Source organism: Protopterus annectens, chromosome 9.part0 (assembly GCF_019279795.1).
Source record: "Protopterus annectens isolate FY-2018-M chromosome 9.part0, PAN1.0, whole genome shotgun sequence".
In the NCBI taxonomy this organism is placed as follows: Eukaryota; Metazoa; Chordata; order Ceratodontiformes; family Protopteridae; genus Protopterus; species Protopterus annectens.
The window spans coordinates 1,253,584,946-1,253,605,514 of NC_056743.1; the positions used below are offsets into that span (position 1 = coordinate 1,253,584,946).

At 40.9% G+C, this 20,569-nt stretch overlaps 1 protein-coding gene across 1 annotated transcript in view; it reads right to left on the bottom strand.

Annotated features, from left to right (window-relative positions):
• P2RX3 (purinergic receptor P2X 3) overlaps positions 1–20,569 on the bottom strand; it is a 684,798-nt gene that overhangs the window by 422,120 nt on the left and 242,109 nt on the right. Inside the window, exons 5-6 of the mRNA XM_044084177.1 lie at positions 12,877–12,898; positions 8,366–8,459 (exon numbers count right to left, since the gene is read on the bottom strand). Of these exons, the coding sequence (XP_043940112.1) occupies positions 8,366–8,459; positions 12,877–12,898 (116 nt within the window). The remainder of the gene's footprint in view (positions 1–8,365; positions 8,460–12,876; positions 12,899–20,569) is intronic.

Below are 20,569 nucleotides of genomic sequence, written 5' to 3' on the forward strand. Positions count from 1 at the left end.
AAAAAAGCTAAATAAACTTAGAATAAATCCCATGTCATCCATTGAATTGCTGGCTGGCTAACATATATGACTCAGATAATCAAAATATGGCAACCTACCTCCACAAAGAAACCAGTTACCAGTCCCTCAGAGTTCTGTGCTGGGACTTCCCTGTTTGGCATTTACTTTTCTGAAGTAAAAACCAATGGGTCCCCTTCCAATGGACATTCATATGGCTGAGACCATATGATCGACATTTGAAATGTCGATCATGGGGAACCAGCATCATGCTACAGTGTGGAATGGAAAGATTTCCACTTCAGCACTGAAGTGCGATCTCCGAGTTGGTATATATATTTAAGTTACAAGGGGTGTGTGGGGGGGGTAGAGGGGAGTGAAGCCCCCCCCCACACCACTGCTAGTAGCATTAAGGTAAGTTTGTATTTGTGTTTTGTGTTTTACTTGTATGGTCGAGATTTCAAATGTTGATCATATGGTCTCGGCCATATGAAAGTCAACATTTTGAAATTTCGGCCATATCAAGTAGACCCAAGCCAATACCAAAGGGCTCTGGCTAAGTCTTCAGAAGACTGCAAGCTAGGAGTTGTCACCAAATCCCTAAATGACTTAGCCATCCTGCAGAAACATTTGTCTGAAATAAATAAACAATGCCATGGAACAACTAGTCACCATCCCCACAAGAGGAGAAAACATACTTGATCTCATCATCACGAACATGGGAGCACAATGTTCAACACCGGAAGTATACCCCTCACTGGTGAGATCAGATCACAAACTAATCTCGCTGGAGGTCCTCATCCCACCCCCACCTGAAATAAAAAAGACCACAGTAAAGAACTTCTCGAAAGCCGACTTCACACTTCTAAAGACTAGTGTAGTCTCCTTTAAGGCCCCCGAGCCGGCAGAAAACAGTACTCAAGCCGCTGAATCACTTACAAATGCCTTCTACCAGCACCTGCAGGACTGCATGGATAAGGCAATCCCAAGCAAAACAAAGACTCTTTGTACCAAAGGCAAGCGTCCAGTCTGGTGGACCCCAGCCATAAACAAACTCTACAACAAAAGGAGGAAGCTACTACAAGATAGAGCAAAATCCTTAAAAGGTAAGACACCCTTGATCACTATAAGTAAAAACTAAGAGCTCTCATAAAATCATCCAAAGCAAATTTTGAGAGAAAAATAGCTAAAGACTCAAAAGACAATCATAAGGCCTTCTTTAGCTATGTTAGAAACCTGGGAGGAAACTCCCAGATATGCTCAGAACTAGTTCAAAATGATGTGAAGATTACTGATCCTACAGACATTGCCAACATACTGGCTGACAGGTTCAGTGCAAACTTCTCCCCTCCCCAAAAGGAGAGATATCTATACCAGCGATTGCAGCCCCCAAACATCTCCAACGCCCAAGTGAGAACTGCTCTCTCCAAAGCAAAAACACAGCATCCATGGGACCTGATGGTGTCCCCGGCTGTGTGCTCCACGAACTCAACGAGGAATTAAACCCACAGCTAGGACAGCTGTTTAATCATAGTCTTACCTCTGGATACGTACCCACGGAGTGGCGCACTGCAACTGTGGTCCCAGTTCACAAAGGCGGTGCCTCCACCGACCCTGGAAATTACCGCCCATTAGCTTGACAAGCCTTATCTGCAAAGCCATGGAGAGGATCATAATGGACCTCATAAATAAAGACATAGGGAATTTGCAGACTTTGGATCCATCCCAGTTTGGCTTTGTCAAAGGCAGATCATGCCTTCTAAACTTGGTTGACTTTTTTGAAACAGTCACCAAAGCCATTGATGAGGAAAGGCAGTCCATACAGCCTACCTCGATCTGGCGAAGGCCTTCGATACAATACCCCACTCGGGTATCATTGAAAAACTCATCAGCTTAAATGTTAACCCATACATCACAAGATGGGTTGCAAACTGGCTGAGTGACAGAACCCACAGGGTCAGAGTTGCTGGCGCCATGTCAGACTCAAAGCCTGTCACAAGTGGTGTACCACAGGGCTCAGTCCTGGGCCCACTCTTGTTTGGCATCTACTTTTCCAAGTACAAGCAAACACAGGAGGGTTATGGCTGACAAAGTTTGCAGATGACTGCAAACTGGGCCATAGTAGAAAACACATCTGACACAGATATCCTTCAGAAGGGTCTCACAGAAACGGATAACTGGTGCCAGAGCCATGGCCTAAAGTTAAATGCCAAAAATGCATAGTCATACCCTTCGAAAAACAAGGTTACCCCTAGCTACCAAATAGGTGGCAATCCACTGAGCACAGAAGAAGTTATCAGGGACCTGGGGACCCAGGTTGATAGTAGTCTGTCATTCGACACCCATGTAGCTAAAGTAGTTAGGAAGACCTTCTACATTGCCCACCTTATCATGAAGGGATTCTCATCTAGATCAAGGGAGGTCATAGTCTCCCTATACTCATCACTCATCAGACCAATGATTGAGTACAATGCCCCATTCGGAATGTATCTGACCCGACACTTGCAGCAGCTGGAGAGGCCACAAAAGTTCCTCACCAAAAGGATAAAGGGTCTCAAACATCTGTCCTATGCTGCCCGACTGAAAGAACTCCAGCTCTATTCAGTCGCCACCGCTTGCTCAGAGGTGACCTTTGCCTAACATACAAGGCCATGTCAAACCCAGATTTGATGAATATGCTTCACCTCAAAAAATCTAGATCCGTCAGAGTCACAAGGGCGGGAGACTTAAACCTCGACACAGCTATTAATAGGACGTGCTGGAGGGATAGATTCATCACCCAAAGACTCCCTATGCTGTGGAATAAAATCCCGGTATATGTGAGGCAGAGCACCTCGCTGGCCTTGTTCAAGAGAAATCTTGACCAATGGATGGGAGATCGCAGATATACCCCAGGGATTACCTCAGTGTCACTGCTCAACAGAGGCACAGCAAAATAATGGGTATAGTTCCCCATACTAAAGGGGTGGCGTAAGCCACAAAACTATGGGCTAGGCTTGTAAATGCCCTCGGGCAGATAGCCTAGTATGAACCTATGAACCTATGAACCTATAACTGGTGCCAAAATCATGGGCTGAAACTTAATGACAAAAAATGCATGATTGTATCCTTTGGGAAGTCATCTGCCTGAGGGAAATACTGTACTGACAATACACCCTTAAGGGTTGACCCAGTTGTTGAGAATTTGGTAAATTATGTGGACAGTGATCTAACCCTTGATCAACGTGTATTTATTGTTGTAAGAAAGTCCTTGTATATTGCACAGTTATAAACAAAGAGATTGTGTCTAGATGGGGTTTATGTCATATGATCAAAGTTCCAAAACTTCGAATCATTAAAGGACGAACTTTAATGACCGAAGTCTTGTAACTTCGAACACATATAAAAAAATGTAAAAACAAAAAAATGCTCCATGCAGGGGGGGCAAGCCCCCCTGCACCCTCACACCCTCCTGCTACTTAAATATACCAACTCCGAGATCAGTAAAGGGAAATCTTCCCTTTCCGCACTCTACGGTGATCTCCATTATATGCTTCAAGGTTTTACAACTTTGATCATTAAAGTTCGTTCTTTGATGATTCAAAGTTGTAAGACTTCAGTCATATGATAGGAGCCTGCCTAGATGTAGGGATGTCATTGCCCCCCCTTTACTCAGCACTAATTAAGCCAATCTGAATATAATTGTCCTCCACTACTCTCTGAATCTCCCACCCCAGCTCATCTCCTTAAACCCCCCCCACCCCTAAGTTTTACCTTTGCATCCTTTCTGGCACTATAACTTGTACTCCTTGTCCATTACAGAAATGCTTATTAGCAGCTGATGCATCTTTTTGTCTCCATTGCATTCTGTCAATCTCTACACATACTGCTTTACCTTGTATTCTGTTATTCTACTGAGACTTATATTTTAATTATGTAACTAAGATTTCCTATGTAACCAATGTGTAATTAATTTTGTAATAGAACATGTGCTTGTTATATTGTACTTTGGAGCTTTTCTCCCTGGACATCCACTGAAAAAGGGCTACTAGCCCAGTCACCCCCCCCCCCAACAGTAAACTAATGTAAAATGACATGTTTCTGTCTAGATACATGCAACATCTGGAACACCCACTGAGATACCTTACTAAAAGGATACAAGGCCTAAACAACATGTCCTACAGGGACCAACTCAAAGCCCTGTCACTATACTTGGTATTATACAGACTGCTAAGAGGTGACCTGTGTCTGGCATACAAGGCGTCCTCCAACCCATTACTGATGGATATACTGCATATCAGCAAGTCAAATGGCATTAGAAATACTCAGTCTAGGGATCTAAACCTCTACTACAATATCAACAGAATGGTTTGTAGGGACAGGTATATCTCACAGAGGATACCACTGCTGTAGAACAGACTCCTCATCCACATAAAACAAACTTTATCCTGTCCATTTTCAAGCACAACTTAGATCTATGGATGGGAAACAAAAAAAAAAAAAAATACCCCAGAACTGCTCTCTGTACTACTAATGGACAAAGGTGGATCCTAATGCTTTATCCCAAGCATGGGCCCCTCAAATTATCTATGGTATGATCTCAGTTATTCTCATTAGGAACCATATATAATTATTGACCATGGGATGGGTGAGGCCAATCAATAACCAAATGGGATAGGCCATTTGATCACTAAAAGGAAAACTGGCTAGACTTAAAGTGGCCCATAAGGACAGCTAGTCTAGTACCTGTCTATAAACCTATGAACATATATATGGCTCATTCTCATATAAGCAATTTAAACGTTGTGACAAGACTATAAAAGATGACTTACAGAACTTCTTTGATAAAATTAATATCCAAACAGTTATACTGATGAAGGACCACTTCAGTTCAGCAAACTATATTTCACTTAGTTAAGTGATGAAGGACCAGCTCAGTCCAGCAAATCAATCTTCACTTAATCCCGTTTCAGCAGACAGTTTGCATCAAACTCTCCTGCTATCAGACTTCAGTGAAATATTTTGGCTGCATGTCAGGAGACAGGGGAATACTTTGTATCTGCCAGAATGATCTATGTCTCTATTTACAAGATATGCCAAGTCTTACGATTAATTAAATTTGGGTGTGGACAACCCGTTGACTGGATTATCTGCAAACTGTGAGGCAATTAAGGGTTCAGTAAAATAAGTTTGCTGAAACATGATTCTGTAATTATACTTTAGCAAAGTGATCCTAATAACATAAACAATTCTTCAATACTGTTTTGCAAAAATGTTAAAAATAAAGAGGTTTGTGATGCAAAATAATGTAAGGCCCTGCAAATGCATTTTAGAAATGATCTGAAAATAACCTTTTTGAAAACAAGGAGAAGGGTGGTCTCAAAGGACTTCATAAACTCTATAAATTCTTGAGACAGTAACTTACTACAACCAAGAAGTACTTGTGAGAGTTATATGCCCAGCATAATGAAGATGGTAGACTAAAGTCATGTCTGGCATTACTTCTTCAAAGGATGAACAAGCCTTACCAGATTACCACTGCTGCAATAAGTATCAAATAATTTATAACTGTTAATAAAATTTGTAATCAATTAATTGACACTGTTTGCATAAATTGTACAAACCCCTATCTAGCTAGCTGCAGACAAGCTATACAGAGTGGGTCTTCACAATATGAGTAGAACCCTGCTTTTATTATCAGCTTCATTTTCTACTGAGTTTGAGTGCAATAAATTACCACAGTAAGAGAGTGTGTGTGTGTGTGTGTGTGTGTGTGTGTGTGTGTGTGTGTGTGTGTGTGTGTGTGTGTACAAACATATGCATGCATATATGTGCCTTTTTGTGTGTATGTATGTGCATCTGCACAGACGTGTCACTGCTAAATGGCCTGCGAGAAAAAAGAATACAATAATTCAAACAGAGACAGCTACAGAAGCTCTTGTCTAAACTTGAATTACCTCATCATCGGTTCATGACCTGAAATGCTCTTCTTTGATGGAATATTAATATGTAACCTCTGCTGGGTAATAAAGTTAACTGTATTACTAAAGAATCAATTAGCTCTAATACCCATAGATCCCTCATTAGTGGACTAATGATTATGTCTGACAAGTGAAATACATATAGCTGTCAAACATGAATGAGACCAGACACTGCCGTGCTGAGGAGTTCACCAGTGAGACTGAAGCAGGTCATGGCACCTCTCTGAAACACCTCTCTAAATAACATGGCATAAACTCATATGCAAACTCTGCATTCCTATAAGAAAGAGCTACGGACTACTCAACGAGAATACTAATGGTGACAAGAATGAAGTGAAGAAACTGAAGTGAAACTTTACATAACAGCTGTTTCCTCCAAGATCTTTCAGTGAAAAAAATGTCATAACAGTGAGCGCACTGGTTAGCTGAAATACCTCACCAGTGGGCAGCCTGAAAGCTCTCTTCTGAAGTCATTCTTTTTTGGCATCTATTTTCGGACATCAAAACTGACTCCATTATCCAGTTCACTACATATGTAGATGATTATAGCCTTGAGATCATTGTCCTTAACCCCTCTAACACCAGCTCTCTTCAAATGGCAACTGGCACTACAAATGAATGGTGCAGTACAAATCGTCTTGCCTTCAGTGTCAAAAATGCAGCATTCTGGCATTTTGCAAAAATCCCCAACAGTTTCATACACTAAGGGCAACAACTACAATATAAAAATAATAGAAATCATGGGGTCCTTGTAGATGATGTCTGCATTTGATAACAATATAGCTGCTAGCATCTGCAAAAGCATGTGGAATTGCCCACCTGATCCTCCATAGGGTTTAGTACCATGCCAGGAAGGGTACTGTGCCCCTCCACATAACTATTATTAGACCAATTATAGAATCTTGTTATTTGTTCTGCAGTCTGCTCATACACTACCTAGTGCAGGTGGAGAAGGTAAACACATTCCTCACAATGAAAATCAAATGGCTCGACGGCTTACCTTATAGCTAAAGACTAGAGCAGCTCACTCTTGCTCTCTCTCTTTTCTGTGTCTTATTACCTTTTTACAGAAGATCAATCTTTGACACACAAAGCATTAAATGATGACTTACTATTTGAAACCATCTACCACCCCAGAGACGTGAATATAAGAGGGAACTCAGCCACAGCAAAAATTAATATGAACCGTACTGTGAAATATGAAATCTTTATATCTCAAAGCTGCCCATATCTATGGAATAAAATCCCCTTTTTAGTTAACTCAGTCCATTAATCCAACGACTGCATCAAGAAAGAAATGAATGAATATATGAGCACCTATAAGTTCTAATATGGGAGCTGGGGCATCAAAGTCCTCAATGGCCAACAGGCCTTGAGTTGGTTCACAAAACCTCTGAATCAATTAACCTAGTTCCAGCCTCCTAAAATCTAAGTGGACAATGAACAGAGCATTCTGCCACTGAGAGACTTGATCCATGTTTTACTTTCTTTTTGGTTGCTTTTTCAGTCACAGACCACCAATATTAATGCCTGACTTGTATTCCTATCAAGTTTTCTGCAGGGCTTGCTCCCTCTGATCCTTATAATATATGAAATCATCTGTTAGAAGAACCAATGAACCTGCAAGAAAGCCAAAATGACTTCCTTTGATCACCATTATACACATTAATATTTCCTAAAGCCTTCAATTAGCATTTGTTAGTTCTAACGTTTATGTAAATATGTCTTTAATACCCAGAAATTCATAAAGCAAACATCAACACACATAAAATAAAACTGCAGTTCTAAACTCAAGATAAGAGCCACACATTCTTAAGGAATGAGTTAAAGAAACTTCAAACATACAAAATCACAGCTGATCAACTAGGCTTTATCAAATTCTCAGTTAGGGTTTCATTATGGTATGGAACTCCCTTCCTAACCCCATTTGGGAATTTCCCACTATTGTTGTCTTAACCAAGTAACTGAAGGTGACATTTCTCACTGAGGCTAAGTACAAATGTACTGAAGCTTTAACCTGGGCTGCCTGCTACTACAATATCCATCAATTTACTATAGTTCTGTCCTTGAATAACTCATTTTGAGGTTTAGTTACTACAGCAGTAGTATACATTTTGTATAAGTGAATCTAAACCTAATACAGCATTTTTGCTTATTTTTAAGTTTTGTTCTACATAATTGTTAAATTTACTGTAATTAGATCATGACTAAAATGACATTAGTTATCTAATTTACTTTTCATTAAAATAAATAAATATGATATAATTCAAGCTCTTTAAAATATTCTGTCCTGCATTTTTGAGTGAAGCTAGTTCATTTGCAGTGAATATTTTTCTCCCTGACAAAATGTAATTGCGTTCACAAAGCTGAGCTGCAGTCAGGTCAAACAAAAAGAGTTTTTTTCTTACGCTGGGATAGTATCAACTTCTGGAGGACACCATCCCCGAATCTCACATGTCCGGACAGTAGCATTGTACCTGATGCATCTTCCTGTCAGAATACCTAGAAAGGAAAAATAAATAAATCAGTTATTGTATGTAATGTAATGTACAAGGATTTCTAAGTGTTTTATAATCAACTAGATAATATCAAAATTATGCTGAGTTTCAATATTATATACATCCACAGCATTGGTGAAGACAGCACACTAGCACTTAGCTGTGTACAGGAGCTGTGCATACTGTGTTGATGTTAGCAGTGTGACTCTTTTATATGGATCATGTTACTAAGTAGATGTCACAATACCTTTATGAATCACAAGCTGGCACATATATTACACAGCTGCATACTATATGCACCAGTGTTAGACAGCAATGGTGGTGCACATTGTCCCTTCCCAAATGAGACTTCATTCTTGGTAGCTATATTGTTATTGCATAAATGTGTATTTTATGCTGTTTTGGGCACTTTAGCATTGATGATGCTCAGCACTGTATTGCTGAACATCACATCACCATAACATGAGGAAGGGTGCATCATCTCTCATTCCTGTGTCCATGGTCCATAGTAACAGTCCCATAAGGTATGGTCCATAGTTACAGTCCTATAAGGCATGGTCTATAGTTACAGTCGCAAAATGTATGATCCATAGTAACAGTCCTATAAGGCATGGTGCAAAGTAACAGTCCCATAAGGCATGGTCCATAGCTACAGTTCTATAAGGCATGGTCCATAGTTACACTCCTAAAAGGCATGGTTCATATTTACAGTCCCATAAGGCATGGTCCATAGTTACAGTCCTATAAGGCATGGCCCATAGTTACAGTCCTATAAGGCATGGTCCATAGTTACAGTCCCATAAGGCATGGTCCAAAGTAACAGTCCCATAAGGCATGGTCCATAGTAACAGTCCCATAAGGCATGGTCCATAGTTACACTTCTATAAGGCATGACCCATAGTTACAGTCCCAAAATGTATGATCCATAGTAACATTCCCATAAGGCATGGTCCATAGTTACAATCCTATAAGGCATGGTCCATAGTTACAGTCCCATAAGGCATGGTCCATAGTTACAGTCCTATAAGGCATGGCCCATAGTTACAGTCCTGTAAGGCATGTTCCATAGTTACAGTCCCATAAGGCATGGTCCATAGTTACAGTCCTATAAGGCATGGTCCATAGTGACAGTCCTGTAAGGCATGTTCCATAGCTACAGTCCCATAAGGCATGGTCCATAGTTACAGTCCTATAAGGCATGGTCCATAGTTACAGTCCCATAATACATGGACCATAGTTACAGTCCTATAAGGCATGGTCCATAGTTACAGTCCCATAAGGCATGGTCCATTGTTACAATCCAAAAATGCATGATCCATAGTTACAGTCCTATAAGGCATGGTCCATAGTTACAGTCCCAAAATGTATGATCCATAGTTACAGTCCTATAAGGCATGGTCCATAGTTACAATCCCATAATGCAGGGTCAATAGTTACTGTTATATAACTTGTGGATGCAATGTTGGAGCTGTAGTTCATGCATTTCTGAATTACATTACATACTTGGGGCAGTCATTTGTATATGTACTTCATACAAGATGTATGATTATAGATTGCATACTACATGGTGTGTGTTTCACTGTATATCATGCCTGCACAACTATTTACAACTGAGATTTATAATTTTAGTCTGCAGATGTGTGGGGTTGTCACACAGTAATATCTGCTGCCATAATTATGCACATCACCCTCAGACAGTAGTGACACAGTAACATCCCAGCCAATTATGCTAATATTCCCTGTTCCAAATACATAGGAAAAGAGCTGGAAACTTTTAGGAATTGCTGCACTGAATGTAAGCAGAGATGGGAAGGGTGCATGGTGTGTCACCATCTCTCTGTCTCTAACACAGGTACACATAGTGTATAGCTGTATGATATGTATACCGGTGCACAATTGAAGTAATAATAAATTCACATGCTGGTTCCCAGATTTTGTAAATGCTAATGCTCTAGACCAGATCATAAGCCTTTCATGGGGTGGGAAACCATTTTGATCTTGCACTCACCAATACTGCTCACATCTGCACTCCACACCCTGCACTGTTAGGTTCGGCCACCAGACAGTTATCTTCCCCCTCTGAACCAACACATCTTCTCTTGTTGTTCTTAAGATAACTTGATGAATCTGCGTGCCTCCCCCAACAACCCCCCTGCCAAAGGTGCATCCAGCTCCAAATTCTACTCCCATCTAAGAACCTGTATCAAATCATTCAGTATGTCACAAATGTTGTTCTTGTCTTTCGGCTTTTCCTGGTTAGGGTCGCCACAGCAGAACACCTGTCTGCTAATGATTGGCAGTAGATTTTCATGAATGCCGAGGTGCCAGCTCAACGTTCAACCTTCAACGAAGGCACGCCCATTTACGCATGTCTTTCAAACACCCACCCAACCGCAGGGAGGACATGCAGACCCACACATATCCAGTATGTCACAAATACAGTTGAAAATTCAGGAATAAATACTTAATGGTGTATAATAAAAGGGGAAAAACTACTGTCCTTATGTAAGATATCTCTTTCTTTAGCAAAATCTTAAGCACTCTTTTATAAAATTTAAGTTACCTTTGAATTAAAATGTGCCACTTCCATCAAAAACAACCATAAAGGTTTCTTCAACAATGTCAAGAATATCTAAAGGAATTTTCAATTCTGCTCTGAATTAATATGCATGGTTCCACTAACTGAGGCCATATCTGTCAAATTAAACTCTAACTTCACTCCACAAACCAAATCCCCAGTCCCCTATTACCTGCCTAACTCCTCTTCATCCTACAATCTCTCTTGATCAAGTCATATGTTTTCAGTCAAAAACTATTTCCAGTCAGACACACTGAATAAACTGAGACATGTGCTAGTAAGATGACAAGCACCAAATTGTCTTTCTCCCCATGTGTGGTTGCAGTATGTTGCTCATTCAAGGTGGTATCTTTCCTTTATGCTTCTTAGCCATGTATTTTATATATGTCTAAAGAAACAGATAAGGGACATGTCCATTCTTTCATCATTTGAGCTCTGACAGCTTTAGTGGTGAACAGAACATTTTTGGGGAGAGTGGGATAATGGATATCATGGACATGATAATGTAACCATGTTTCTATGTGAATGTGTGACATATTGCCACCTCATGTATGTGTCACAATGGTATGTAACTTTCACAGTGGTATAACCCATGCACCACTGTCATGTTTTAAGGTCTTGTCCCATAGATACCTGGTACTTGAGCATACTTGCTGTAGTTGTTTGGCATATTGTCAAAGTTGTCTCATATCAGAAGCATGGCAGCTTATCTGTATGAGTTGATATATGTTTTATATATCTATACCCTGAGGGAATGTAGCGATGCGTAATATACAAGTATTGCACCTGTCTTTAAAATGTCATCTTATGTAATGCTTTGGTAAGCCCTATTGTGTGATTCATCACTTTCTGTGTGTTACACTGCACTTAGATAACTATGTGTTGCGACTTGCATTGTTGTGACTCAGACTGCTGGTGGGGCAAATGCTGTTTTGGATGTTGCACTCTGAGAGCTAAAAGAATTAGCAGATACAAGTGATACAGATGAAGCCAGCTACAGTGGCACGGATGGATAAAGACATGACTATAACCCAGGTGATCCAGGCTCAATTAGCAGTTTGGGCATTTGATGGAGCTGGCAAGGGAGGATGGATGTGTTCTTCCTTGGAGGAGGGTGTGGTAGAACATACACATGCAGCCACAACCTCTCAGAGGAGATCAGTGAGCATCCTGTGGGTGGGAGGTCATTTCACCAAAACACCACCTGGTGATAGCCTTCATTAGCAAGTATATGGGTGTGTGCAGTTACAGGGGGAAGGCACTGTGGGTCTCTGCAGTAATATGGTTAGCTCAGTCCCCTGCCCAGAGGGGTAGGGTTAGGCCATATAGATGCTGTCTTTGCCACTCTGCTATCAAGGGCAAAAGCACCACCATGGCTACCTGCATGCCAGCTCTTCTAGACAGCTGTCACTCTCATACTGTATAGTTGTCTGTGAGACAGCCCTTCTAGATAGTTTTGGCCCATGCAAAGTTCTGGAGTAACTCTTTAGTAAAGAAGAAGAGATAGAAAAACGCTTGATGTTGGCAGGCACAGGAGTAAAAATCGCCTAGAAAAAAATTGGCACAGGTGACATTTTCATGAAGTGGCTAGACTCATGAGGGCAGCAGTAGTGGGATATTATGCATTGTTGCATACTGGTCACACATGTCTTTTACTTACACCACTACAGCTTACAGCTGTCAGATAGGTGGCCATGCAAGTGGTAAGTCAGTGTACTAGCAGATCTCAGATGTACTGGTAAACAAATATTTTTTTCTATTTAAATCAGTGAGACAATCTCTTTTGACACATCATCTTATTGTAAAAATATACTATCTCTGAAACTTTCCAGCTAATTTCCACCATATCTGGTATCCTTTTTACCCCACCCAGATTTGTACTGCATATGAGTTTTTCATAAAACAGACAGCAGGTGCAGAGGTTATCACAGTGCAAAATACTGATATTAACACTGTGCCCACAGTTCCATATGAAATGGTACAAGGACAGTGGAATAGTGTGCCCTTTAATATGAGCTGTCTGCCTGTGGACAGCCAGTAACCATTTAAAAAGTAATGGACAATCTTGCGGTAGAAGAGAAGTCTGAGTATGGAATGTAGATGGTATGAAAGATAGGTGCCCTGAAAAGGGGCACAGAGAAGAAAAAGTAAAATACTGAAGTATGTCAGAACGAGACCAAAATCTGAGGTAAGAATGGTGGAGGGCTGGAAGATGGAGGACTGAAAGGTAAGGAAGGAGAAGGAAGGAGACAGAAAGGGAGGAATTGGAAGAACCTGGACTGGAAGATCAAAGACCAAAAAAAGTAAAAGAAAGCCAAATAACAGGTAGAGAAGGGCGGATAGGTGGATAGGTGGAAGATGGAAGGAAAAGTAAGAAAAGGATGAATGACAGGTAGGACAGGACTGGTAGATTGACAGAATGGGAGACTAACTGCTTGGTAATACGGTAATGCGGGGGGGGTAAATGTTATGAAGGGGGACAGGCTAGTAAGGCTGATGCTGTTATGTAGATGGGGTGGGAGTCGCACCATAAGGAGGAGAACATATATGGAGCAGCATGCAACCATGAGAGGGCAGGTGAAATGGCTGATGGACATATATGTGCAATTTGCCAAATGTAAATATACCACATAGAAATGTATAAGTGTTTGTGAAATATTAGGAAACAGAAACTTCAGTCTTTGTGGGTATCCTGCACCTGTTTGTTGTAACTAAGAAAAATCTGTAGTGTGAGCTTACCACAAAGCAGGACAGAGGCATACCTCCCAACCTATCAGTGCAAGAATCCTGGACACAGTCAACATCAGTGACTGAATAATGTCCCAAAATCAGAGACACATTTTACATATAGCTCTTATAAATAAAGACACTTGCTACAATACCAGGATTTGCATTGTCATGTATATTCTGAAGGGTGTGAAGCCTGAACCACAAATGTTTGCCATTATTTTTTGATTTCAAGTCAAATCCACAATAATACCCCAGAAAAATACAACATTATGAGGAGCGGGGTAACCATTGCAAAAGTAGTAGATGATCCTGAGGGAGACAAGGCGGCTGAATATGGAAGGTCAAAGATTCAGAAGGTAGGTGGACTGAAAAAGGGTACAGACAAGTGAAAGCCATATATTGCAGCATGATAGAATGAGACCAGAAGATGGGAAAAGAATTTCAGAGACTGGAAGAAGGACTGAATATAAGGAAGGAAAAGGAAGTGGACAGAAAGGGAAGGGACAGAAGAGTGTGGACTGGAAGACTGAAAACTGAAACAGAGGTAACAGGAGGTGGAAGAACAGATAGGGAAGCACAGAGTGGGAGAAGATGAAAACAGAGGTGAATAAAAAGGATGAACAACAGTTACAGCAGGACTGGTAGCTCAACAAATAGAGTGGAAGATTAACTGTGCACTTTTCATCAATATGAGCAATGTAGGGGAGGGGTAAGTGTTAGGAAGAAAGATGGGCTAGTAAGGCTGCTGCTGTTATGTAGGTGGGAGGGGAAGTGACATCATGAGGATGAGAATATTGTATGGAATAGCATACAGCCAGGAATGATCAGGTGAAATGACTGATATGTATGTTTGTGCGGTTTTCTGAGGGCAAATATACTACCAGAAATGCATGAATGTCTGTGAAGTACCAGGACACAAAAAATTTTAGTGTATGCCATGCCACTAATGTGGCTTTCCTACATCCATACATTGTGTCAAAGTAAAATCCATCACAGAGAACAACACAAAGTAGTTCTGTGATTCTGCCCACAAATCTACACTCCTAAAGGAACAAATAAGAAGCAATAGACTACTGGTTACCCCTCCTACAGGTCTGAGGTCAGGGACCAGTGAACCAAAAATGTTGTTAAAAAATTGTTAAAATAATGAGCAATGAGACCGTTTTAACTGCAATTCTCATTCAGCAATGGGGTTTTTGCTTAAACCCAAAGCAGCAGAAATTCTGAAGAAGGAGACTTCCTGCCTGTTCTACAGCTAAGTGAGATTCTCTGTCAAAGACAAGGCACACCTCCATGAATTCTTCCTGGTCAGGTCTATAGGGTACCTCTAACTGATGCAAGCTAGTTGCCCTCTGATGCATATAATGGACCAGGGAGAGATTTCCGGTGCCTTCCCTATCTCTTGAAGTAGTTTCTATAACTTACATCATGTTGTGATTATCTCTTCCAGCTTTCCTCCTTGTAGTGTTACTGATGTTGACAAATCAACAGGAATAATCAGAAGCTACTTAAGATGGTACTACTTGAGGCAGTAGAGTACTAAAATCTCATAATGCACAGCGCTGGACAACTGACAGAGTTCCTCTAAAGCTAGCTATGAAAACAGAATTGCAGCAGATAATAAAGACAACCACAAGGCCTTCTATACTTATGTAAAGAATCTCCACGGCAATACCCAGATTTGCTATGAGCTACTGCACAATGGTAACTCCTACACCAAGCCAACAGATATTGCCAATATACTTGGCTGACAGATTCAGTGCCAATTTTACCCCCCCCAAAAGGACCAGTCACAATACCAGTAGATTGCCAGGTAGCCTGTATTACTGCTGCACAGGTTAAAACAGCACTGTCCAAGGCCAAGAATACATCTTCTATGGGACCTGACAATTTCCCTGGCTGTGTTCTAAATGAACTACAGAGTGAAGTGGCACCTCACCTGTGTGCCCTGTTCAATCACAGCCTCACCTCAGGCTTTGTCCCTACCGAATGGCACACTGCTACAGTCATCCCTCTCCACAAAGGAGGAGTGACTACAGACCCTGGGAACTATTGCCCCATTAGCCGGATGAGTCTAATATGCAAAGCTATGGAACACATCATCATGGACCTAATAAACAAGGATATAGAGAATCTCCAAACTCTGGATCCCACACAGTTTGGTTTTGTGAAGGGTAGATCATGCCTGCTTAACTTGGTTAACTTCTTTGAGTCAGTCACCACAGCTGTGGATGAAGGCAAGGTGGTTCATACAGCCTACCTTGATCTGGCCAAGGTCTTTGATACCATTCCCCACTCAAGAATCATAGAAAAACTCACTAAGCTAGGCATCAACCCCTATATCACTAGGTGGGTTGCAAACTGGTTCACAGGTAGAACCAAGTAGCTGACTACAAGTCAGACTGCCAACCAGTCACGAGGGAAGTCCCACAGGGTTCGGTCCTGGGTCCCCTCCTGTTTGGTATCTACTTCTCTGAAGTCCAGGCCAACACAAAGGGACTCTGGGTAACAACGTTCACAGACGATTGCAAGTTGGGAGCTACTATTAACTACCCAAGTGATGTTGACATCCTACAGAAAGGCTTCACTGAGACCAACGACTGGTGTCAGAACCATGGCTTTAAGCTCAATACCAAAAAATGTGTTGTTATTCCCTTTAGGAAAAATCCGGTTCCCATGAATTACCACATTGATGGTAGTCCACTGAACACAGAAGGCATTATAAGGGTTCTGGGAACACAAGCTGACAGTAACTTCTCTTTTGACCACCACATTGCCACTGTGGTCAGAAAGTCCTTCTATGTGGCACATCTCATTACTAAGGGTTCTGCATCCAGGAAGAAAGAGGTCATTGTCTCCCTCTACTCTTCCCTCATTAGGCCAGTCATTGAGTACAATGCCCCATTCATTTGGCATGTATCACACTAAACCCCTGCAACAACTGGAGAAGCCGCAAAAGTACCTCACAAAGAGGATCCTAGGCCTTAAATATTTTTCCTACATGGACAGACTCAAAATGCTCCAACAATTCTCTGTCTCATATCGCCTACTTAGAGGCAATCTCTGCTTGACTTACAAAGCCATGTTTGACCCAGCTCTGTTAGAAATGCTACATCTAAAGAAATCCCAATCCCTCCACACCACATGCCCCAGAGATCTCAACCTCATTACCACAATCAACAGAACAAGCTGGAGGGACAGGTTCATAACCCAGAGACTGCCCATGCTATGGAATAGACTCCCCATACATGTCAAGCAGAGCACCTCACTGGCCCTCTTCAAGAGAAATCTTGATGAGTGGATGGGAAATAGAAAATTCACCCCAGGGATCACTCCAGTGGCTTTACTCGACAGAGGCACTGGGAACTAAGGTCGGGTGGCACGATGCTAGGGTAATCCTATGGGCTAGGCTTGTAAAGGCTCCAGGGCCACCTATGCTATTACTTTGGATTAACTCAATTGGCATCAACTGTGAAGCACTTTATTTCACCAATTAGTCAGAAATCTACATCTGTACAGACAAGACATCCATCTTGTCAATTCCCTATAATCCTCTGTCATCCAAAATTACCTTATAACTGACATAGAACATTCCATTGCATATTTTTCACTCTCCTTGGATCACATAAAATGTATGAATAGTTTCAAAAAATCCCAGAACTAATGCATGGAAAAAGTGGGAAAAAAGATCGCCTTAACACAGCAAAATTATAACATTATATCAACCTTAAATAAGACACACAAATTCTAACTAATGATGCCAAATCTAAGTATTGCAGAAATCTCTTGACACAACATCTTGGAAATCAGAGTAAATCTTGGCATTCCATTAAATCCATTACCTGTAAAAATACTTTCCCAAAAGCCAAATCACCATCAAAACTATCTCCAGAAATGCTACAGAAAATACACACTAGTAATAAAAAACAAACAGAAAACAGGAATAGAAAACACTCTTTACTTAGCTCTTTCATTCTGAATGCAAACAGACTTCTTCAGAATAACAAACACATATATTAAACCAATTTATATATCTATTCAGACCATCACATGAGCTTTAAAAATCAGCTGACAACACAATTAAACTTATAAAAATGTTTAGTCATTTAACCCATTTAAACCTGGGGTCTTATCTGCTTGTAGTCTTAGTTGTCAAATCGCTTCTTGTTTTTCAACTTTTTCTATAAGATCACCTTCTCCCATGTCCTTATAAATAATTTTAAACTCCAAAATGGAACAATTTCTATGCTTTGGATAAACTGCTAGGTTTAAATGGTAACACTAATATTGAATGTTTTTAAAAGCAAGAAGACCTTTTAAATTAAATTAATGTATGTATTTTTTATGTTTTTCAGATCCTTAGATTATTTTATTTATTTTTATGTAATAATATTATTTGTATGCTTTTTTAGAAGTTTAATTGTGTTGTCAGCTGATTTCTAAAGGTCATGGCTCAGTGCTAGCCCCAAATTTCTTTTCTTAGTCTGTCAATAGCTTACCATGGGATATTCCTAACCTTAATATAGCATTATATGCTGATGAAATAGTATTGACTTTTGCTCAAGAAACTCCCCCAACATCTAATCTCTTTACTCTTCTTCTTTTTTCAGCTGCTCCTGTTAGGGGTCACCACAGCAGATCAACTGTTTCCATTTCTTCCTGTCCTCTGTATCTTGCTCTGTCACACCAACCACCTGCATGTCCTCTCTTACCACATCCATAAACCTTATCTTAGGCCTTCCTCTCTTCCTGTTACCTGGCAGCTTCATCCTTAGCATCTTTTTCCCAATATACTCTGCAACCCTCCTCAGCACATGTCCAAACCAATGTAATCTTGCCTCTCTGGCTTTAACTCCAAACCTTTCAACCCGGGCTGACCCTCTAATATACTTATTCCTAATCCTGTCCATCCTCGTCACACCTAGTGCAAACCTTAACATCTTCAACTCTGCCACGTCAAGCTCTGACTCCTGCCTTTTTGTCAGTGCCACTGTCTCCAACCCATATAACATAGCTGGTCTCACTACCCTCTTGTAGACCTTCCCTTTCACTCTTATCGGTCCTCGTCTGTCACAAATCACTCTTGACACTCTTCTCCACCCACTCTATCCTGCCTGTACTCTCTTCTTCACCTCTCTTCCACACTCACCATTACTCTGAACTGTTGATCCCAAGTATTTAAACTCATCCACCCTCGCCACCTCTACTGCCTGCATCCTCGCCATTCCTCTATCCTCCCTCTCAATCACACACATATATTCTGTCTTAGTCCTGCTGACCTTCATTCCTCTTCTCTCTAGAGCATATCTCCACCTCTCCAGGGTCTCCTCCACCTGTTCCCTACTCTCACTACAGATCACAATGTCATCTGCAAACATCATAGTCCACGGGGACTCCTGTCTGATCTCGTATGTCAACCTGTCCATCACCATTGCAAATAAGAAAGGGCTCACAGCTGATCCTTGATGTAATCCCACCTCCACCTTAAACGCATCTGTCACTCCCACTGCAGAACTCACCACTGTCACACTACCCTCGTACATATCCTGTACCACTCTTACATACTTCTCTGACACTCCCAACTTCCTCATACAATACCCCAACTCCTCTCTAGGCACCCTGTCCTATGCTTTCTCTAAATCCACAAAGACACAATGCAACTTTTTCCTGACCTTCTCTGTACTTCTCCATCAACACTCTCAGAGCAAACATCGCATCTGTAGTGCTCTTTCCTGGCATGAAACCATACTGCTGATCACTAATCATCACCTCCCTTCTTAACCTAGATTCCACTACTCTTTCCCATAACTTCATTCTGTGACTAGTCAATTTAATCCCTCTGTAGTTACTACAGCTCTGCACATCACTCTTATTCTTAAAAATCGGTACCAAAACACTTTTTCTCCATTCCTCAGGTATCCTCTCACTTTCCAAGATTTCATTAAACGATCTAGTTAAAAACTCCACTGCCATTTCACCTAAACACCTCGGTGCTTCCACAGGTATGTCATCTGGACCAACAGCCTTTCCATTCTTCATCCTCTTCATAGCTATCCTTACTTCCTCCTTGCTAATCCACTGTACTTCATGATTCACTATCCACACATCATCCAACTTTCTTTCCCTCTCATTCTCTTCATTCATCAAACCCTCAAAGTACTCTTTCCATCTGCTCAACACACTCTCCTCGCTTGTGAGTACGTTTCCCTCATTATCCTTTATCACCCTTACCTGCTGCACATCTTTACTAGCTCAGTCCCTCTGTCTAGCCAATCGGTACAGGTCCTTTTCTCCCTCCTTAGTGTCCAACTTTTATACAACTCTTCATACTAATCTCTTTACTAGATTATGCTTTTTCCATTATCTGGAACTGGTTCAAGGAAAACAAAGTGTCAATCAGCATTAAAAACATGCTGTCTGATATCTGGAACGTCTAAAAGGTTATCTTACTTAATGTGTCCAATTTATAAAGGCTCCTTGGACACCCCTCTTCCCTTTTCCTTTGAAAAAAAAATCTTGGTATTCTAATACATAATATATTGTTGTCCCTCCATACGCATACTAGCAAAGTCCTTAGAGCAGTCTATGAAATGTCATTTACTTACCTTTGAGGCGCAGATGCTATTTCCATTAATGTTCTTATACCTGGACTGAAATACTTCTTACCCATTATTTCACCAATGTCTGTCTATAATACTACCTTACTTCAAACCACAGAAAATAAAATATTCAGGTTTGTCCATTTATATAATGCAAATGAACATCACTTCATATCAATAAAAAAGGCTGTTTCCCAGTCTCTGCCA